This window comes from Brassica napus, chromosome C3 (genome assembly GCF_020379485.1).
Source record: "Brassica napus cultivar Da-Ae chromosome C3, Da-Ae, whole genome shotgun sequence".
In the NCBI taxonomy this organism is placed as follows: Eukaryota; Viridiplantae; Streptophyta; class Magnoliopsida; order Brassicales; family Brassicaceae; genus Brassica; species Brassica napus.
Genome location: NC_063446.1, coordinates 59,461,157 through 59,480,722, shown reverse-complemented (window position 1 = coordinate 59,480,722; position 19,566 = coordinate 59,461,157). Strand labels below are relative to the sequence as shown.

Sequence of the window (19,566 nt, the reverse complement as noted above, 5' to 3'; positions counted from 1 at the left end):
TAAGCCAATTTATCTTCTCTGCATTTTTTTCTGTTTTGCTAGAATAGCTTTGTAACTAATAAAAATATCATAAGAGACAAATTTAACTTAAAATATCAGTTGTTCATGTTTTACTTTTCCATTGTGATTGAATTTAAAATATCTCAATGGGAATCTCAAATAAGTCTTTTTCTCTTTTTTTTTTTAGTAAGTGTTTGTAATTTTGTAAGAAACTTTTGATTTTTTTAAAAAAAACTTAAACTATCACAGGGTTTTATTATCATGTGAAAACAATAAAATTTGTGAAGTTGATGTTAGTATATTTTATTATATGTTTTCTTTATCTATAAATTATATTTTTTTTCTTTTTTGAATTTGTAAAAAATGCTGCTAAAATAATATTAAAAATTAACCAAGTAAGGAAAACAGACTTGAAAGCTTTTATTCAAAAAAAAGGAAAAAACAGACAATATGAATTAAAATAATGTTTAAATGTTTTTTTTAAATATCTTTAGTTTTAACAATATTTGGTATTATTAATCATATACATAAAAGTATAGTAGATGTAGTTATAATAAAAGGGCAACATTTTTTGGAACCGCTTTAGGCTCCCGACAAGTCCGGACCGGCACTGAGTAGAAACCTAGCTTTTTTTTACGACAGTGTAGAAACCTAGTTTTGAAACCCAAACGATGAGGTTGCTCTAAGTATACTCTTCTGCAGTTAAAAAGCATACTCTTCTATGTTAAACTATGGTCTCATTAGTAGGGTTCTTGCCTTCCTCGTCTGGTTAGTTGGAGTGTTTTTTTTTTTCAAGAGAAATCCAGAGAGAAAGACAGTTTATGGTTTTGGGACTTGTCATTTACTTTGTTAACTAGGTGTTTTGCCCGCACATGCGGGCGTAATCATCTTACGAATATATATTATGTTATGTTTTATTAATCCAAAAATCGGCATTATAAAACTCTAATTGGTGAACATGTTAAAGGAAAAAAATTATGGTGAATTTTTTGTTTCTTAAAATTTATATCAGTTATGTTGAAATTTTAGTCAAATTATTGAAAGGTGGATCCCCTTTTTTTCTTTTAAATTCCCCATGGAAGAATGAATTTATAAGAAAAAAAAATCCCTATGCTATTTTGATAAGGAACAAATTGAACAAAAATTTATATTTTTTTTTTTATTTTTTCAATTCCTCAAATGAAATTTTATTTTTTATTTTGTTCATTTTTTTCATTCTTCTAGTGGTCAAGCTATAGTGTTTCACGAATTAAACTGGTTTAAAGTAAAAGCAAAAAAATTTGTTTTGAACTCAGTTACAAGTTAAGTTATTATTTGTGATTTTAAATAGTTAAATCAAACATCAAATTATTTATATATGTCAAAAAAACGTTCATCAAACTATGTACTTATCATTGTGTTAAAAGTTCTAAAACACTCATATATTAGAAATAGTTTAGAAAATATCTTTATATAAATATTTTTGTTTGACTAATATTTAATTATAAACTTTTTTATATCTTAGTTTTTTAACTTTATAATAAAAAATATTATAGATAGCAACACAATATATATAAGAATTCTCTTAATTTTTAAATATTTTTTCACAATTTTATTATATTAGTTTATAACTAATTATTTAATATATATAACATATAAATTTAATATTATTAAAATAAAATGCGTGTTTTATTATATATAAAAATCATTACGGGTTTTGTGAAAATTAATAAATACTCAGTTAAAAACTAATAATAAATCAATGACCTATATAAAAGCTTAAAACCTAATAAAATATGACAAATAAGAAAAAAAAAATTTTAATATAACATATAGATTAAATATTATTAAATCAAAATTCGTTTTTAATTATATATTCATTACAGATATTTTTTAAATTAATAAATTAGTGATTCAGCTAAAAATTATTAATAAATCAATGACTAAGCTAAAACCTAATAAAAACATGACAAATAAGCAAAATTGACTAAAATCATGGAAAACATGACAAATAAACAAAATCAAAATAATTATATATCTAATTACATATTTTATAGTTATATTATTTAAATTAAAATAATAAATTATGGACTCAACTAAAAACTATTAATAAATTAACGACTCAGCTTAAACCTAATTAAAACATGACAAATAAGCAAAATTACCTAAAATCATGAAAATCATGACAAATAAGCTAAATCACTTCATAAATAATAGTATAGATAAAAATAGAGGAAAAAAATAATAAGGCTCTAACTTTCGGGAGTTTTGAACCCGACGTGAATCGAACATGCAACCTTCTGATCTGGAGTCAGACGCGCTACCATTGCGCCACGGATCCTGTTGAAAATAAGTATCATAAGATAATATTACCCATTACTCACTATTTTTAAACCTATAACCAAGCTTAGAATGTGAAAATTTGACAAACAGAAGTTTATCAAAAAAGTTTTCTGTTTTGCTAATATATATATATCTTCATTTTCACCTTGAGATCACCATACAAATCCCCATGACCTTTTCTTAAAAAGGAAGAAAAGAAAAAACATATTTAGAAAAGAAAAAACAAAATTCATGGATAAGGATTTGATAGGAGAAAAAATAACCAATTCAAAAAGAGGAGGAAGAGAAGTAATATATAAACAAAAATCGGACTTAACATTGACGTTGGTTGATTAGTCGTTAGTCGTCGGTCGTCGAAGGAAGAAGAAGTCTATTCTACTTCTTTCTTCACCGTTCGATCGTCCTCTAATGAAAGAATCACCAAAGCCAATGGCTACAAGCTCTTCCTCCTCCTCCTCCTTCTCCTCAATTCCTCCTTCGTCTCCATCATCTTCTCCAGCCACCACAACCACGCCGCCACGTCAGAACAATCTCCTCGAGCCACCATCTTCAAAAAAGAAGAAAAACAAATCAAACGTGTTCCGAGTCCTACGCACCGTGTTTCGCTCTTTCCCTATCTTCACAACATCATCCATAGCATGCAAAATCCCGGTTATCAACCCCGGTTTAGGCGTAGCAGACCCTCATCACAACACGTCAAGAGTCACCGGCACGTTGTTCGGATACCGTAAAGGCCGAGTGAGTCTCTCCATACAAGAAACCCCTAAATGTTTACCTTCTTTAGTCGTAGAGCTCGCCATGCAAACCACAACGTTTCAAAAAGAACTTAGCATGGGGATGGTTAGAATCGCTCTCGAGACAGAGAAACAACCTAACAATAATAACAACAAAACAGAAAAGAACACAAATATTTTGGATGAACCGTTGTGGACAATGTATTGTAAAGGAGACAAAACCGGTTACGGCGTGAGACGTGAAGCGAACGATGAAGACTTAAGCGTGATGGAACTGTTACGTCCGGTGTCTATGGGAGCCGGAGTTTTGCCCGGAAACTCGGAGTCGGAAGGACCTGACGGTGAAATGGCGTATATGAGAGCTTACTTTGAGAGAGTTGTTGGGTCTAAAGATTCAGAGACTTTTTATATGTTGAGTCCTGAAGGAAATAATGGACCCGAGCTTAGTTTTTTCTTTGTAAGAGTTTGATTTAATTTGTTAATTTAACGTGCATGTAAAGGCCGGAGACGGTGGTTGACGTTATATATAGTATTATTTTAGTATGATTAATATTATTCCTCTCCTTCTTTTATATAATTACTCTGGTCATATATTTTTACTTAGAAAAGGATGGAGACCACTCGTTTGTTTTACTAAATCTTGATATTGTTTATACAAAAGAAAATAAATTTCGTTGCACATGTTTTCTTATAGCAAAGGCATAAATTCTGACCACAATGTTAACAACTTAAACGTCATACTTTTGTACTGCGTATGTAAACAAAGCGTAAATCTGATATATTTTCGTTTAGCCAAAATAGATTCTGTGGAACAACACATCCAACTTTCAGTTGTCCAAGAAAGCTACATGTTGGCGCCTGGCGGACTTGGGCTATCTTTTTGACGTGCTGGCCTTGAATTACTGCTTCCTACGTCGATCTTGATATTTCCAATCATCTTTTGATCCCAAACCATTTCTCCATATTCTTCCCATAGTACACAAACAAATAAGTGAATTTGGATGTATGAGTGTTTGGTTCAAAATTGTTGAGATATCAAATTCATATTAGATATACGAGAGGATAGCGCACTTAATATACGATCTTAATTTATTCTTTACAAGGAACATACACCCTTTCGAAAAATGAAATTCATGAACCTAGAAGGCGTATATCTTACATGAAAATTTAAGAAATTTTGGGTTGAGAGTGAAGGTCATGACTAGAAACTTACTTGTCATGGATGATTGGTAAGGTATCCGAGCGAAAGCTGTGGTTGATGATCCAGTGAACAATAGAATAATCAAAGTAACTAAGCAAACCAAGCGGTGATACATTATTTTTTTATTTAGTTATTTGAAACTTTGTGGATTTTACAAGTGAACTTTGTAAAATGATATGTGTATATTTTTTTGCTGAATGATGAGTTTTATAGAGTTGCTTCGCTGACTTTCTTTCTTCTTTGACGAAGAAAAATTCGTCCCCTAACTTTTGTTTTCTTATATCATGGCTGGAATTGATGATAGATTTGGTTGGATTAGCTAGAAATATAAATCATACTGCAACTGGCTGAATGCATGATGTAATTTTCTGTTATTTTTGAAGAATAGTCCAAGTTTTCGGCTAAGATGGTCAAACGAGAAATATGTGACCAAAGCTTCCCTTGTTACAAGCCTAAACCACTAGACCAATTACGATTCTGTTGACATGTATGAATACTAATAGTTAATATTGTTATACCTCTAAATCATCTTCTCCCAAACTAAATCCCTAATTAGTTTCTATTAAGTTTTAAGAAACGGATATATGATGAATCTGGCGGTGATGGGTTGGTTTTAGACCAAAGACTGGACTAGGACCAAAGCTTGTAGGATTCATGGGAACATCCCATGATATCATCAATAGCATTGGAGTTCGATTCTACAAGTTTTGAATTCGAAAACCAAACCAGAATTTGTTTGCTTGTGACAAATTCAGCTTCTAAAGGTTTATAACTTGGTAGGAATTGGAAACTACAAATCGTGAATTTGAACCTAATAATCTTCTCCCATCCTAAATCCCTAATTCGATTCTGCTAGGTTTTAAGAAATAAACATTTTGGGGTTTATTAGACTCATAAATGAATTAGGTTGGAAGAAGATGATTTAGAGTTATAATAATATTAACTATTAGTATTCATACATGTCAACGGAATTAAGTGGTCTAATGGTTTAGGTTTGTAGCAAGAGAAGCTTTGGTCTCGTGTTTGATTTCCTTGAACACCAATTTTTTTAAAATTCTAAAACGACGTCGTATGAGTTTAACAGAGAGTAGAGACGGAGATTAACCCGTTAACTCAATCTGTTAACCATTTTAACGACGTATTAAAATTGGCTTCGTTAAACTTAGCCGAGGCTTTATATTGCTAGTAGTGATAAATTGATGCTTTAAATGGTCCACCAAATTATTAGAAAATTCGTGATTTAATGACAATTTTCCCTCCCGTTCTATATCTTTGCATGATGTTTAAAATGACTGGAATAACAATTACGAACCATGTCAAAATTAACAACAAAAAAATGAGAAACAAACCAAAAATATTACATAACTCAACAAAAATCGTCTATATTTTATAATCATAGTAATCGAGTTCTTTAATCCGATAAAACTAACTGAAATGTTCAGAAATGGAAAAATAAAACCAAACAAAACCAAATATAGAGCAAGACGCTAAAGTTCTCTCATGCGTTGTCAACTTGTCACTAAGATAAAGAAACAACTTGAAAGACTCGAAACAGCAACAGAACCTGCAACGAAAAGTTCACAAACCAGACATTTTTAGTACACAATCACAAAACCAAAAGATCAACACACTTATTCCTTTGAAAGAGCAGCTACTACTTACCTCACGTTTGAAGAAGATGAATTGATCAGCGGACCTGAGAGGGAGAGCATACCAAACCAGATGCGTCTGCGCCAATGACTGCAAGATCACAGACCCCGCATATGTTTCCTTCCTGGCTTGGAACAAACCTGGCCGTGCAGTATGGACACGAAACGTCTTTCTGACCTCTGTAGATTGGGACATAGGTTGATCCGCATATCACAAACGGGTTTCTGAAGTCGTAGTTGAGCTCTGTAGCATCAGTCATATTGCGTTCAGCTGCTTGAACAATTTGTCTAGCCGTCTTGGCCTGGCTCTCCATTGGGTTCGTTTCCAACAATCTTTTGGCGAAGTTATAGGCAGTGGCGAGGTTCCTCGCCTTGTAGCAGACTCCCATTGCACTAAACAGGGCGAGTCTTAAGTGAGGTAGTTGAAGGTTGCAGTGAGTGAAGTAAGCAGCGAGCTCTTGCTGCCTCACTGGATCATCTCTGGTCTCTCTTCTCTTAAGCTCCATTTTAAGACCGAGGACATATTCTTTGACGATGGTGACGAGCTCCTTAACCTCATCGACTTCACTTCTTGACTCGACCACCACTAGAGGGATGGTGTGGAGGATAGAGAGGAAGAGACGGAGAGCCTCAGTCAATTTCCCACTTGTTGTGGCTTTGTAGCCAGCTTTGAGCTTCTCTTCTTGCTGGGAGAAATCATAAACAAGAGCTGGTGGGCCACGGACGTTGGGACTGGAAGACTCGCTCCATCCGCGCTCAATGGCAAGTGGGACCACAGGAGATGAAGTAAAAGCACGCAGATAGCTGTGGCTTCCGTTGAACAAATCAATAAACATCGATTTCAAAGGCGCGAAGTTCTTAATGCCAAGCTGTCTGTGGAGCAGACGCATCGCAGCGTCGAAGCTTCCCGCTGCGGCTTGCTCAGCAGCAAGGGAAGATTTCTGGCTCCAAATATGACTTACAGGCATACCTTGAGTAGGTGCCACGAAGACGGATGAACGTGCGTTAGCAGAGGCCTTAGGAGTGTCGAGCTCTGGTGGGAGCTCCAAGTCGTCAATTCCCAACCATCCACCTTCTTCATCATTGTCTTCCTCTTCTCCTCCTCTTTCTGCTTCCTCCAAAATGGCTTTGATGTCTGTGTCCTCCATTCCATCAACATCGACCATGTCAAGTCCCTCACCCCAATCGCCACCAATATCTTCTTCTTCATCATCAACAGCCCCTCCTCTGGCTGCACTCTCAAGTCCGCCTTCAAATATTCCCTTCATCACTCTTAGAAGAGGCCAATCACCACCACACATGACGGGAGATGGTGGCATCAGAAGCGATGGAGTTTTTCCTTCAGGCAATGAGGGCACGTTATCTCCAAGCTCAGTCGCCAGTCGCTCAGCGATGTCATTTAATCCATGAACCGAAGCAGTGATATAAGCGAGAGGCAAATGACCAGCATTCTCAAGTATCTTGACACGCTCTTTTACATCTCCTAAGTAGAGAGCATTATGAAACTGACCCATTACGTTGTTCTTCACTTCTGCAATCTTCATCAGCTTTGAAAGCTTGTCCAACTTACCAGTAATGAGATAAAGAAACGACAACCTCTCAAAATTCTTCGTCTGCTGGTACGCAAATTCAACAATCCCAGCATTACCTTGGCGAAGAGCCTCCACCCCAAGTTTGTACCACTGCTCTTTCTCATTAATCTCTGTAGCGGACGCAACAGCGACGCTGATGTTGCCGCTTTCAAGAGCCAGGTTGAATCGGACCCTTTCGTCCTCAACAAAATGGAGGGCAACTTCAGGGAATCCTTTCTGCTGCAGGTAAGCAATCATAGCCTGTCCACATAGCTGAGAGTTCTTTATCATGCCCATGACATGGTCGTACTTCTTCCTCAGCAGTGCAAGCTTGAAAATGTATTCAGTTGCATTGATGGTGATTGCCCTGTTTTTCCCATCCCTGTCCAAGCAAAAGATTGTATTTCCAGAAACCTTGGTGATATAGATAGGGACATCCAGGGTTCGGATGATTCCACTATCTCCATTAGGAAGGCAGTACTTGATATGGTTCAAAGTTGTGTAAATGAAGACACCATTTTCATCCCAAGCTCCACTTTTCACACGTATTGTCTCATGAAGCGTGCACTGGAGGACAAGTTTTTTGCTCGCGATAATGATAGTATGTTTGCTGAGCAAAGCAACACTCTCCATATCATTAGACCAAACAACGTACCTAACAAACGGTGTCTGAAGTTCACCAAGGACCAGCCTTTGCTGAAGGTCAAATATAACCACTTTATCCTCAGATCTACAAAGCAAATTTCCAGTCCCAGCATAAAAGATAGCATCTGTGGGAATAGGCAGAGCACTCTTTTTAACCACCTCATTCTTGAGATTCTTGACTAGCACCTGGCTGGTGCTTTTCTCAAGAACAGCAAACCGGTTACGGGCAATGAATACCGCAGAACCACCTGTGCCCCTCTTTGCATCTTGCACAACGTCACTCCTGCCAACACTTTCTTTGGGTATGATGTACAACTCGTAAGAGCCACCATCCAGATCTGAGCAGATCAAAACTGCATTTTCCGTCGGACTGTAAGATAGAGTTCTGGGACTTTGATTCAAGCTTGGTGTACCAGGACGCCGTATGGGGATAACTTGGGATTCTTTCTGAGTTGAACATTCGTAGTACCTCAAAAATCTATCTTTGACATAGAACAAAGAATCACCACTCACAGCAAATGCAGGACGTTCTCTCTCAAGTTTGAACACGATCATACCATTGTCATGCCCCGCTGCCAGTAAATTAATCTCAGGGTGAACTGCAAGAATCCAGAATCGATCATGCTCACGGCGAAAAGTTTGGATTCCAGTTCGCTTGGTAGCATCCCAGACACGAATGCTCTTATCCTCAGAGTTGGATACAATAATGTCCTGTTTTGCATGGAACATAACAGATGAAACATTATTCATGTGGCCTCGCAGTGTATCCACCTCCCATGCTTTAGTTTCTGCAACAAAATCGAAAGGAACAGATGAGTTACATCAGCTACACTATTATAAAATTGCAACTTAGTGTACAAACGATGGTTTATAAAGTTTTTTTTTTGAAAAAAGACGGCCTTCCGGAAAAATACCATTCATACGCCAGAGCTTTACTTGGCGGTCATCTGCACCAGAGACGATGAGAGGAAGGGTGGGATGAAAAGAAGCCCAATTTACTCCTCTATCATGACCTTCGAGGACGTACTTAACTATAGCGTCAACACCACCAAAAAGATCAGAGTTCATCTGAGTAAACCGCATGAGGTCATCGGCAGGAGACACAGACTTCTTCTTAAGAGAACCAATATCCCAGACACGGACAGTCTGATCCAAAGATGCTGACACGACAAGGTCTTCCTTAGGATGGAAAGAAGCACACATAACATAGTGATTATGACCGGTCAACACAGAGATACAAGTCCGTGACTGCCAGTTCCATATGCGGATAGTCTGATCGTCACTAGCACTCACAATCCACGGGTTCTCGTGGTGAAACTGGACAGTGCGGATGTAGTCGAGATGGCCGAGGAGAGTGAAAAGGCACCTGTGCGTTTTGTGGTTCCAAACTTTAATCTTGTAATCGTCTCCTGCAAAAACACAATCTTGTCAATGAGTAACGTTGTATAATGAAATAATCGTAATGAAGAAAATTGCATTTACAGGTAATATGGGATCTTATTTCAGCTGACTAGGTCCAACTATCCAAAAGAGCATATGTTATACAACAAATTCAACTTAGTATAAGCATTTATCAAATACAGCTTAGACTACATTGGTTGAGGCAAATCAGCGAAATCATCCTCTTCAAAGACACCAAGCTAGATCTAGAAATCGAGAACAGACTGATCATGGTTCATAGATTACGATTTCTCAACAAAGCATATACCTCCGGAGACGAAGAGAGGCTGAGAATTGTGAAAATGGACACCACGGACAGGACCTTCGTGCTCGTCGAATCGATCGATCAAAGTGCCCATACGATAATCCCAGAGCTGGATCACGCCACTGTGCAAACTGGCGAGGATCCATGGGCGTTTGGGGTGGAAGGTGAGGCCCTTGACTCTGTTACTCTTCGTCTCGAACTTCGTCAACATGATATTTTTTTTTCCAGATCACGAAACGGAAACAGCTCTACACAAACCAGATCACAGAGAACGAAAGGAGAAACGAGTCATTTTCATAAAATTGAAATCGCAAACGGATCTGGAACGCACCAGATAGCGAGATCCCAAAATATGAAGAGGAGGAGGAGAAATAGAGATTCACCTCAGATCGGATCGGATCAGATCAGGTCAAGGAGAGCTTCACGGTGAGGAGCAGTAGCATTACCAGAGAGGCGTGGATGGCGAGAGGAAGAGAAACACACAAGGATGCAAATCGAGGGAGAAGGAGAAGAAAGTGATCCAGTTTTTCGTCGAGTAGATCTCGCTTCTTAATTGGAAGGAATTTAATTTTAATTTATTTATGCTTTTTTTTTATTCCAAGAAAATAAAATTTAAATGGGCCTAACATCATTAAAATAAATTGGACTCGTTGGATCAGGCCCAGCTCTAGTTACTTCGGACATAATGTGTCTCTTGTTGTCGTAATCAGGTGGCGAAACGTATCCCTCTGCTTTCTTTCTCCTCCGTCGTCGATCTCGGAATCTCTGATTCCGGTATTCTCCGTGAGCTGTCTGTCTCTCTCTCTGCTTTAAGTGCAACCATGTCGACTATTATGCAGAAGATCAAAGAAATTGAAGTTAAGGTAATCAATCTTCTGATTCTTCACTTGCGCTCTTCAAATATTTAACTGTTTTGTTTGAATCTGTTGCAGATGGCTAGAACACAGAAGAACAAAGCCACGACGCATCATCTGGGTTTGTTAAAGGTTAATTTTTTCTCCTCAAGGCTACTTCATGTTTACTTTTTTTTTTTTTGTAGTTTAAAGTGAGGTTTGAATGGTTGAGGTGTTTATACCGATCAAATGTAAATTGGGCATATCTGTTTTGAGAGTAGTATGTTTGATAGCCCAGCCACATTGTCACTTGTAGTCAAAATCGTTAGGTCGCAAAAGGGTTGGTTTTGATATGTAGACTCTCTTTTGAAGTTCCTTGGATCAAAAAAGGTTGTTTTGATACTAAAAAAAAATGCAGATCATCTCATGGACCTTCAGAGTATTAGCTGGGCGCTAAAAGCTTTAATGGATATGTTTACTAGTCAGACATGAAACATCGTTACATACTCTATATGCTAATTTGTTACTTTCCCCCGCATCAGCAGCTTATCTCTGAATTACATTTTGGCAGGCCAAACTTGCTAAGCTCTACGAAGGGACCTTCTTGCACCACCTACCTTGCCAAAGGTGGTGGTGGTGGAGAAGGTTTTGATGTGACCAAAAGTGTGAGATTCTAGAGTTGGACTTGTTGGGTTGGAAAATCCACGCTCGTGAACAAGCTGACAGGAAGATTTTCCGAGGTTTGTGATTATTGATAAAGATTCCCGCATTTCTTTTTTTTTTTAAATGTGGCTTTCAATGTTAGAGCTCTTGCATTGCATGTATTTAAACGTTTCAAACTTACTATCTGAGTCATCTGCTTTCTAGTCGCTTTCACCCATTTCTTGTACTCTTGTCTTGGATAAATCAACATATTATCTTGGAATTAGAACTGTGTGTTTTGGCTGATGTTATAGTTTTTCATGGTGCATACTATTTTCTTTAGGTTGCTTCTTATGAGTTCACAACAATTGACCTGCATTCCCGGAGTTATTACATACCGTGGAGCTAAAATCCCAGGTACATCTATTGCCTCTTTTGTTAATCTGTTCTTTCTGTAGAGAGATTATATGCTTGCATCTTCTTATTGTTCTCAAGTTGTCCCTCTCCTTAGTCTTGAATGTTCTTGAAGGACAATGCAATACTTGGCCTTATATAAATGCCATGTCTTACCCTTTAATTTTTTATGTCTAGAAGTAGAGTATACTTCAATCTTTTAATAACTTGATAATAACTTCAACATTGGATGTTGATGCTACTCTTTTTTAATGTCATCTCTTAAATGGGCTTTTGCAGTTTATTAAATCTTCCTGGTATTATTAAGGACGGAAAAAGGGTAGAGGAAGACAAGTAAGTCGGAACTTTCACAGTTTGACATAACAGTTAACCCTCTCTTTGGTTGTGTTTGACACTTCACTATTTCCAGGTTACAAGGACTTGCAACTGTATCTTAATAGTTCTTGATACCAGTTTTAAAACTGATTTGGAAGCTATCGTCCTCAACTTCTTCTTTGTGGGCCAGGCCAGGTGGATTAACTATGTATCTGATGAAAAAAAACTTATGAAATGTCGACTCTCGAGACCAAACAGCAACGCTTTCGAAAGTGGCAAAACAACGTCTTTTTGGTTTTAATATTTGGACACCATATGGAAGGCTGATTGATAATTACGGGATTATTATCAATGATTAGTAGCCACATGGTTATTTAAATACAGCCACGCCGTCTCCCTACTTATCTTCAATAGGTATAATAATTCAGGTTGCACTGTCAAATCTCAAACATGTGATGCGATCCTTGTGAAGTGGAGAATTCATGTTCTCTAAATGAAATCGAATATTAATTTTTTCTTTAATTTAAAAAAAAAATAACTTGGTGAAACAGTACTAGAGTTGACCAGGTGTATATAAAATCCAGTTCCTTCTTCTCCATCCACTACCCACTATCAAGCTTGTTCCCTAATTAATGGCTTCTATCAGCTTATTCGAAGCATCACTATCTCTTTTTTGCTTTCTCATCATCTTCTGTTACTTTCTCAACAAAAAACGTTTTGGTTACCTTGTCAACAAAAGATCCCCTTGGAACTGGCCTGTTCTTGGGATGCTTCCAGCTTTGGTCTTGTGGTCACGTCGGATCGACGTTCTCATCCGCGTCTTAGAGAAGAGCAACTTAACGTTTTTATTCAAGGGTCCGTGGTTCGCTAGAATGGATGCGTTAATCACCGTTGATCCAGCTAATATACATCATATATTGAGCTCAAATTTCTCCAACTACATCAAGGGACCGGAGTTCAAAGAGATTGTAGATGTCTTTGGAGACCCGCTTTTCACTGCCGACGGAGATCTATGGAAGAACATAAAAATGTCTTCTCAGGTCATCCTCAGTCGTCAAGGTTTTCAAAACTTGTCAATGAGTGTCACAACAAGTAAAATCAAGGACGTGCTTCTTCCTATTTTCAGTCGTTTTTCAAAGGAAGGGACGGTCGTGGACTTGCAGGACGTGTTCCGGAGATTCATGTTCGATATATCCCTAGTTTTAGTATCCGGTTCTGATCCTCAGTCTCTCTCCATTGAAATGCCAGAGGTTGAGCTCGCAGAAGCCTTCGAGGATGCTGGGGAAGCCATTGTGTCTAGGCTTATCATACCAAGATTCTTGTGGAAGTTGCAAAACCGGTTGGGACTGGGAAAGGAGAAGAAGCTGATAGAAGCGGGCGCGACATTTGATAGAGTGTGCGCAAAATACATAGCTGCAAAGAGAGAAGAGATAAGATCACAAGGGATTCATCATCATGATCATGATGGAGAAAGTGAAGATTTTTTAACATATTACATAAAGCTCGATACAAGCAAATACGAGCTCTTGGATCCAAGCGATGATAAGTTTCTTAGAGACACCATTTTGGCTATCATTATGGCAATAAGGGATACCTCTTCCAGTGCTCTCACTTGGTTTTTTTGGCTCCTCTCAAAAAACCCTCACGTGGAAGCCAAGATTCGCCAAGAGATCATCACAAACCTACCAAAAACTGCAACTAGTCAAGAGAGGCCATGGTCCGCTACCGATCGCAGAGAGTTTTTGAACAAGTTGGTTTATCTACATGGGGCCTTGTATGAAACGATGAGGCTCTATCCACCACTTCCCTTCCAGCGCAAGACTTCTATAGAATCAGATGTACTTCCAAGTGGGCACATAGTCGATGCTAATTCTAACGTTATCTTCCTTGTCTATGCGTTAGGGAGGATGAGATCCGTATGGGGAGAAGACGCGTTGGAATTCAAGCCAGAGAGATGGGTTTCAGAGACTGGTGAGTTGAGACACGAGCCTTCTTCCAAGTTCCTTGTGTTTAACACCGGTCCGAGAACTTGTTCCGGTAAGCATTTAGCTATGACTTCAATGAAGACCATAGTTGTGGAGATATTACAACACTATGACATTAAGCTCGTCAAAGGACATAAGATTAAGCCAAAGGCTCATCTTAATCTGCTCATGAAACATGGGCTTAGAGTCACACTTACTAAGAGATGTTCAGCTTGAAATGTCAATTTTTTTAGTTTCTCCAATAATAATCTACTAGGTAATAACCCGCGCCTTGCGCGGAATGTGATTATTAGTTTCGTTTTTTCTAATAAAGAGACATTAATCTGTTTAATCTTGATATCGGTTCGGTTTTAGGTTGTTTTTTTGGTTTTAATCTCCTAAAATATAACTATCATTTTAAATCAATATTTATTCGGTTTGTTTGGATAAAATGTTTGATGTTTTTGGGTTTTTTCTTGTGATAATCAAAAATTACTATTATTTGTTTGTTTTCATGTTATGAATCTTAGATAGTCGTGATGTCGAACCAATGATTTGATATTATAGTTTCTAAACGGATAATAGTTCAAAAAAAAAATTATTAAAACAAATCATTTTACTACAATTTGGTCGATAGTGAAAGAAGCATTAAGAAAACGAATATTTTAACTTCAAAAAAAAATTAGATATTTCAATTATGGTAAATACTTACTTATAAAGTGTTCGCATCAATGTGCACATGTATGTGTATGTAAAAGTATATAAAGATGGTTGATAAATATATAAAGATACTGTTAACTGATATTAAATGACAATTTTTTTCAAAATAATACATGAAAAATAAAATTCTTAAAATGAAATTATTTAAAAACAAAATATTGTAAAATTTATATATAACTTATATATAATTCTTTAAATATATATATATATATATATATCGGATCAAATTGGATATCCGTTCCTATAAATATTGATATTTGTGATTTGCTTTTTTTTTTAACAGATGTTGCATTTTAGTATTTGATTTGCTTCTTAGAGTAACGGATATCCGGATTTTTCGGTTCAAATCAAAACGGATAACAAATCGAATCAATATTTATGAATAATTTGTCTAACTCTATTCGTAAACAGTAAAAATAACGTAAAGAAGAACCATGCATGTGAGTTTTATATTAAAAAAACGTAAAGTACATAGTGTGAACATATTTATGTAGAGTTTGGCTGAGAAGCTCTCTACATGTGACATGTGTCCATTTTAGTGTGAACGCATTTATTACAATGATTCCATACGTGACATGTGTCCTGTTTAGTGTGAATGCATTTATTACAATGCTTCTCCTTTAATATATAAGAGATCCGATATAAGTGTTAACGAACGCTGGAGTGTTATCTATCTATCTATATTATTATAAAGTTGTTCTCTCTCCTGAGAGAGACACGTCAGATTCCAGGTCACAAAGTCTACTTCTGTCCAGGCGACACGTGTCCTCTGTAAACAAAACTCAGCGTTTCAGTAAGGGGCTATCTTAAACTCTGCGTTTTATAGACATCGAGACCAGCCGCAAATTTTTTTAGGGTTTGGTGTTTCTTCCACAATGAATCGAAGTCTTTTTCTTCTTCGATCGCTGTAAGGCGGTGTCTATATTCCTCTAAAATGGCTAATTCATCAATCCTTTTTCAGAATAGAAGTCAGTCATATGTTTTTCAACCGTGGAGGTGAGATTGACAGAAACGTCAAACGCGGTGGAAAGACTTTCTGTCACCGGCTGATCCGGAAATCAAGTGATTGAATCACGAGCTGGGAGAGATAGGTTTGGGTTTGATCTTGGACTCAACGAAGGATGATGAACCAGATCCATATACTCGCGGATATGGTTAGTCTCAGACCTGATATTCTTCTTTTTAAAGATCACTTTTGCCTGAATTTTATTCATTTTATGTCCTTAACTTCTCCATCTTTAATGTACTCTTCAGTCTCTTCGTTATGTAGCTAAGCGCTGATCTTCTCTTTTCATCTTTTTGCTTTCAGGAAGTGAATAGATCCTAAAGGTATTGTTTTTGTTGGTGTTGTTATTACAGTTGCTTTGTCGCTGACAAAGAAGAAAAGAAGGTAGGAGCAGAAGGAGAGTATTGTTAATGGTAGCAGAGAGACTGTCGAAAACTCTGTCCCTGTTTCTCTTTTGAAAACATGAAATGGTAACTGGGTGGTTTTTTTTTTGAAGGTAAGAAGAGTCTATACATAAGGCTAGGTTGCCGTTGTGATTGGCCCAATATAAAACCGCCGGGATGGGGTCCGTCGTCTGACACCGGAGCTCATCCAAGCTTCTCATCAAGTATTCTTAAACAATGCTCTTTTGCTGGAGAGATTTTCTAAGCAAACTATCGATTTTTGTGAGTCTCTGCCTTGAGAACATGATCATCTTGCCGGAAAATCTTTAACTCAGTTCTCAAGGCCCTTTGTTTTGTGTTTTTATTTTAGGGATTCTTGCAGAAGGGGAGGATTATGTAGCCGAAGCAGAGAGTTCTGTTTTAGAAAGCTTGAGCAGCCATGTCCGTACTGTTGTCTCAACTTTGGGAGGTAAACATGGAGCTGTGGGGAGAGCCGATAAGTGGAGACATCTTTACTCTGGATTTACTGTATGGGTATCACAAACTGAAGCCACAGGCCAATTCTCTCTGCATGTGACCTTTATCAACAAACACAGAATGATCATTTGCTTACACATCAAAGATTGTTTCTGAATTTAGATGACGAATCAGCTAAAGAAGAAGCGAGGTGAAACAGGCAAGAGAGGGAGATTGGTTATTCAAACGCAGACGTGGTGGTGAAGCTCCAAGCTTGGGACCCAACGTATTCCAAGAGCGTGTCTCAGGCGTCGTTAAGTGCACTCAAGCAACTGATCATCTTAGACAAGGGACTTCCAGGTAATAAAACGAAGAAACCCAATTTTTGATGATCTGATAAACAAAATGGTAATTGGTTGTTTGTTTTTGAAGGTAAGAAGAGTCCGTACATAAGGCTAGGTTGCCGTGGCGATTGGCCCAATATAAAACCGTGGGGATGGGATCCGTCGTCTGACACCGGAGCTCATCCAAGCTTCTCATACGTATTCTTAAAACAATGCTCTTTTGTTCTCTCTTCTATAAAACCCAGCAACAAGCGTTGTAAAGAGTTATCACTTTCATGTCATTGATAATTTCTGTACAAGACGTATATTTGATGATTTAAGTTTTGACTCTTTGAGTAAAGTCAGGTCTGATGTATAACAAAGAACGGAAGCTGTAGATCAATAAAAAAAATTCAAATTGAGAAAATATCAGGAAAATGGAGATTAGTTCCACAAAGAGTACACTAAACGGAAACAAGTTCCTTTTGTCTTAATCTTATTATAAAGTCAGACAGCAGAAAGAAGTCGACACATTTTTTCTATCCCATCTTTAACAGCCACCTGTGACTGGTTCCATTTTCATAGCAATGTGTGGCAAGCGTTGAGGAGCTGTAATGGTGGTTTTCAGAAGATGATCATCTCCGACAATCATCCTCAGCTTCTTCGAGAATCCCTCTCGAGATATCTTCATCTCCTGCCAAGATCACACATATTGGGTAGAAAAACAGTGACATATGGGTAAAAATAAAAGCAAGTACTCGAATAGTTTTACTACTACATACCCTAAGTTGTTGGTAATAAGCGGTGATCAAGTCCATGTATTTCTGAGCAATTTTGCTTGAAATTTCCTTGAAGAGCAGAGGGTAAGGCATCAAAGTAGATACACTGCAATCTTATAAATTTATCTACGCTTACTCCGATTAGTAAAAATTCTCGGTACATAACCTACCTTGGTGAATGTGTTGGCTATTATTCCATGCAGCCGTTGACTCAGACGTTGTCGGCTAGCTTGGAAGCACCCACTGGTATAAGGAGAAGCTGATTAAAGAATAAAACTGATCAAGTGATATGATGCACCCACTGATATAAGGAGAAGCTGATTAAAGAATAAAACTGATCAAGTGATATGATTTTTTTAGAGAAAGTATTTGATGAAAGTTGATGTCCTTTCTTCAGTTTCGTACTAATAAAAAAGATTAAATGCTGACATTTCAGTTTTTTTTTTTGTCATTAACCAGTAAATGTTAGAGTTCAATATGGTATAGCAAGTTTAGAGAAATTTTAAAACATTATGGTCAAAATATAGACGACAACACACTCAAGGGAAATAAGTAATGGCATATATATGTGTAGTATGTTCTCCACTATTTTTACCTTTTATTAACTTAAATGGATTTAGTAATCTCATATGATTGTGAATGTCAGGAACTTGCTTGAAGAAATTATGTTTACTAATATATATATATCTGCCGGGACAGAATAGCCTAGTGGTAACACTAGAGTGAACTGGATCCCAAGGCACCCGGGTTCGACTCCTCCGGGATTCCAGAGAGCAACCCAGTGACAAAAAAAAAAAAAAAAAAAAAAAAAAAAAATATATATATATATCTTACTCTCATCACTTCAATTGGTTTTGATCTTCATCAATGAAAATATGTTTTCGCTAAAACTCTTTTTTGAAGAAAACAGTTTTTTTTAACACGAAGAAAACAACTTTAACTAAAAAAATTATGTATAAACATAAATGAGTCCCAACAATTGTAAATATCTATCAAATACGTAAATCTATATAAACACTGAGATAGATTGCTTCCGACCAACATTCCACGGTGAAACAAATGATTTTACCTTTTCAAATAACAACTGCAACATACTCGTACAGGAAACAGTTTCCAAAAACAAAGATCAACACAACCCCAAAAACTTAGAGAAAAATTTTTTTCGCTAAAAACAAACTTAGAAAACCTTTTAAAACAAAGTTTACAAAACGTTTTAAAACAAAGTTTACAAAACCTTTTAAAACTAAATTTAACATTAATTTTTAATTTTTTTTACTACTAAGATCAAATCTACTAAGACATTTAACCATCATTTTCTCTCATTAGTATTTAATTTTCAATTCAAACAAATTTTTAATATCGTTTTCACTCAGCAGATGATAATATAGTGAAAATACATAATCTCTGCAAAATAGTTTGATATTTTTTCCCTAACAATTACATAATATAGTTTGCCAATGATTTGAAAAGAGAAAGTGCAAAATTGTTTCCTAAAATTTAAAGTCTTTTAAACATTATTTACTAAATCAAGTATAAGAACTCAAAGAATTTAAGAGCATACCAAAATGTTACGATTATATCGTGCTTTTATGAGGTGAGAAAGTAAATTATCTTATTTTTTAATGACATTCAGTTTAATTTTTCATATACAAGTGAAGTTTATCGTGTTTATATATAAGTAGAGAGTAACACCTGAAGCAACTTTACATGTTTTCGTTTAAGAGAATACTTTTAGAAAGAAACTGATTGGTTTGAGATATATGATTTCAAATTATTCACATATGTAAAAAATAATTGTGTACATTATTTGTGTTACATGAGTTTTAATGTTATTTTTATAGTAGAAAATTTATTACACAATTCGAATATTTATAGGGTAAAACATATTAGCGGATTTATGTTCA

The 19,566-nt window shown here is 36.5% G+C and overlaps 3 protein-coding genes, 2 long non-coding RNA genes and 1 other non-coding gene across 12 annotated transcripts; 3 read left to right on the top strand and 3 right to left on the bottom strand.

The window, feature by feature from the left end:
- Window positions 1–2,248: 2,248 nt before the first annotated feature.
- On the bottom strand, window positions 2,249–2,320 carry TRNAW-CCA. Its single transcript has one exon. It is a non-coding gene; the product is annotated as a tRNA-Trp (tRNA).
- Window positions 2,321–2,651: 331 nt separating this feature from the next.
- LOC106390426 (protein MIZU-KUSSEI 1-like) lies at window positions 2,652–3,600 on the top strand. Its single transcript, XM_013830879.3, has one exon. The coding sequence runs from the start codon at window positions 2,731–2,733 to the stop codon at window positions 3,523–3,525; it is 795 nt and encodes a 264-aa protein (XP_013686333.2). The 5' UTR covers window positions 2,652–2,730; the 3' UTR covers window positions 3,526–3,600.
- An 80-nt stretch (window positions 3,601–3,680) lies between these two features.
- LOC111214214 lies at window positions 3,681–4,530 on the bottom strand. Its single transcript, XR_002663717.2, has 2 exons — window positions 4,270–4,530; window positions 3,681–4,022 (listed from the first exon to the last, which is right to left on the bottom strand). It is a non-coding gene; the product is annotated as an uncharacterized LOC111214214 (long non-coding RNA).
- Window positions 4,531–5,594: 1,064 nt separating this feature from the next.
- Window positions 5,595–10,413, bottom strand: LOC106390433 (coatomer subunit alpha-2-like). Of its 2 annotated transcripts, none has more exons than XM_048750337.1 (5): window positions 10,211–10,413; window positions 9,831–10,075; window positions 9,037–9,531; window positions 5,920–8,910; window positions 5,595–5,821 (listed from the first exon to the last, which is right to left on the bottom strand). In XM_048750337.1, exons 2-4 carry the CDS (start codon window positions 10,036–10,038, stop codon window positions 5,945–5,947), a joined length of 3,669 nt encoding a protein of 1,222 aa, XP_048606294.1. In that variant the 5' UTR covers window positions 10,039–10,075; window positions 10,211–10,413; the 3' UTR covers window positions 5,595–5,821; window positions 5,920–5,944. The 2 variants fall into 2 exon arrangements, with proteins under 2 accessions (XP_048606294.1, XP_048606295.1); XM_048750338.1 differs by having other exon boundaries at window positions 9,831–10,077; window positions 10,218–10,395.
- Window positions 10,414–10,531: 118 nt separating this feature from the next.
- On the top strand, window positions 10,532–14,355 carry LOC106390438 (alkane hydroxylase MAH1-like). 4 transcript variants are annotated; one of them, XM_048750343.1, is made up of 7 exons: window positions 10,532–10,690; window positions 10,760–10,813; window positions 11,099–11,141; window positions 11,232–11,400; window positions 11,646–11,719; window positions 11,996–12,049; window positions 12,126–14,355. In XM_048750343.1, the coding sequence occupies exon 7, from the start codon at window positions 12,664–12,666 to the stop codon at window positions 14,230–14,232; it is 1,569 nt and encodes a 522-aa protein (XP_048606300.1). In that variant the 5' UTR covers window positions 10,532–10,690; window positions 10,760–10,813; window positions 11,099–11,141; window positions 11,232–11,400; window positions 11,646–11,719; window positions 11,996–12,049; window positions 12,126–12,663; the 3' UTR covers window positions 14,233–14,355. The 4 variants fall into 4 exon arrangements, with proteins under 4 accessions (XP_048606300.1, XP_048606299.1, XP_048606298.1 ...); XM_048750342.1 differs by having other exon boundaries at window positions 11,079–11,141; XM_048750341.1 differs by lacking the exon at window positions 11,099–11,141.
- Window positions 14,356–15,514: 1,159 nt separating this feature from the next.
- LOC106390436 lies at window positions 15,515–17,244 on the top strand. 3 transcript variants are annotated; one of them, XR_001278262.3, is made up of 5 exons: window positions 15,515–15,869; window positions 16,075–16,134; window positions 16,218–16,386; window positions 16,475–16,920; window positions 16,993–17,244. It is a non-coding gene; the product is annotated as an uncharacterized LOC106390436 (long non-coding RNA). The 3 variants fall into 3 exon arrangements; XR_001278263.3 differs by having other exon boundaries at window positions 15,546–15,869; window positions 15,970–16,134; XR_001278261.3 differs by having other exon boundaries at window positions 15,547–15,869; window positions 16,025–16,134.
- The last annotated feature ends 2,322 nt before the right edge of the window (window positions 17,245–19,566 follow it).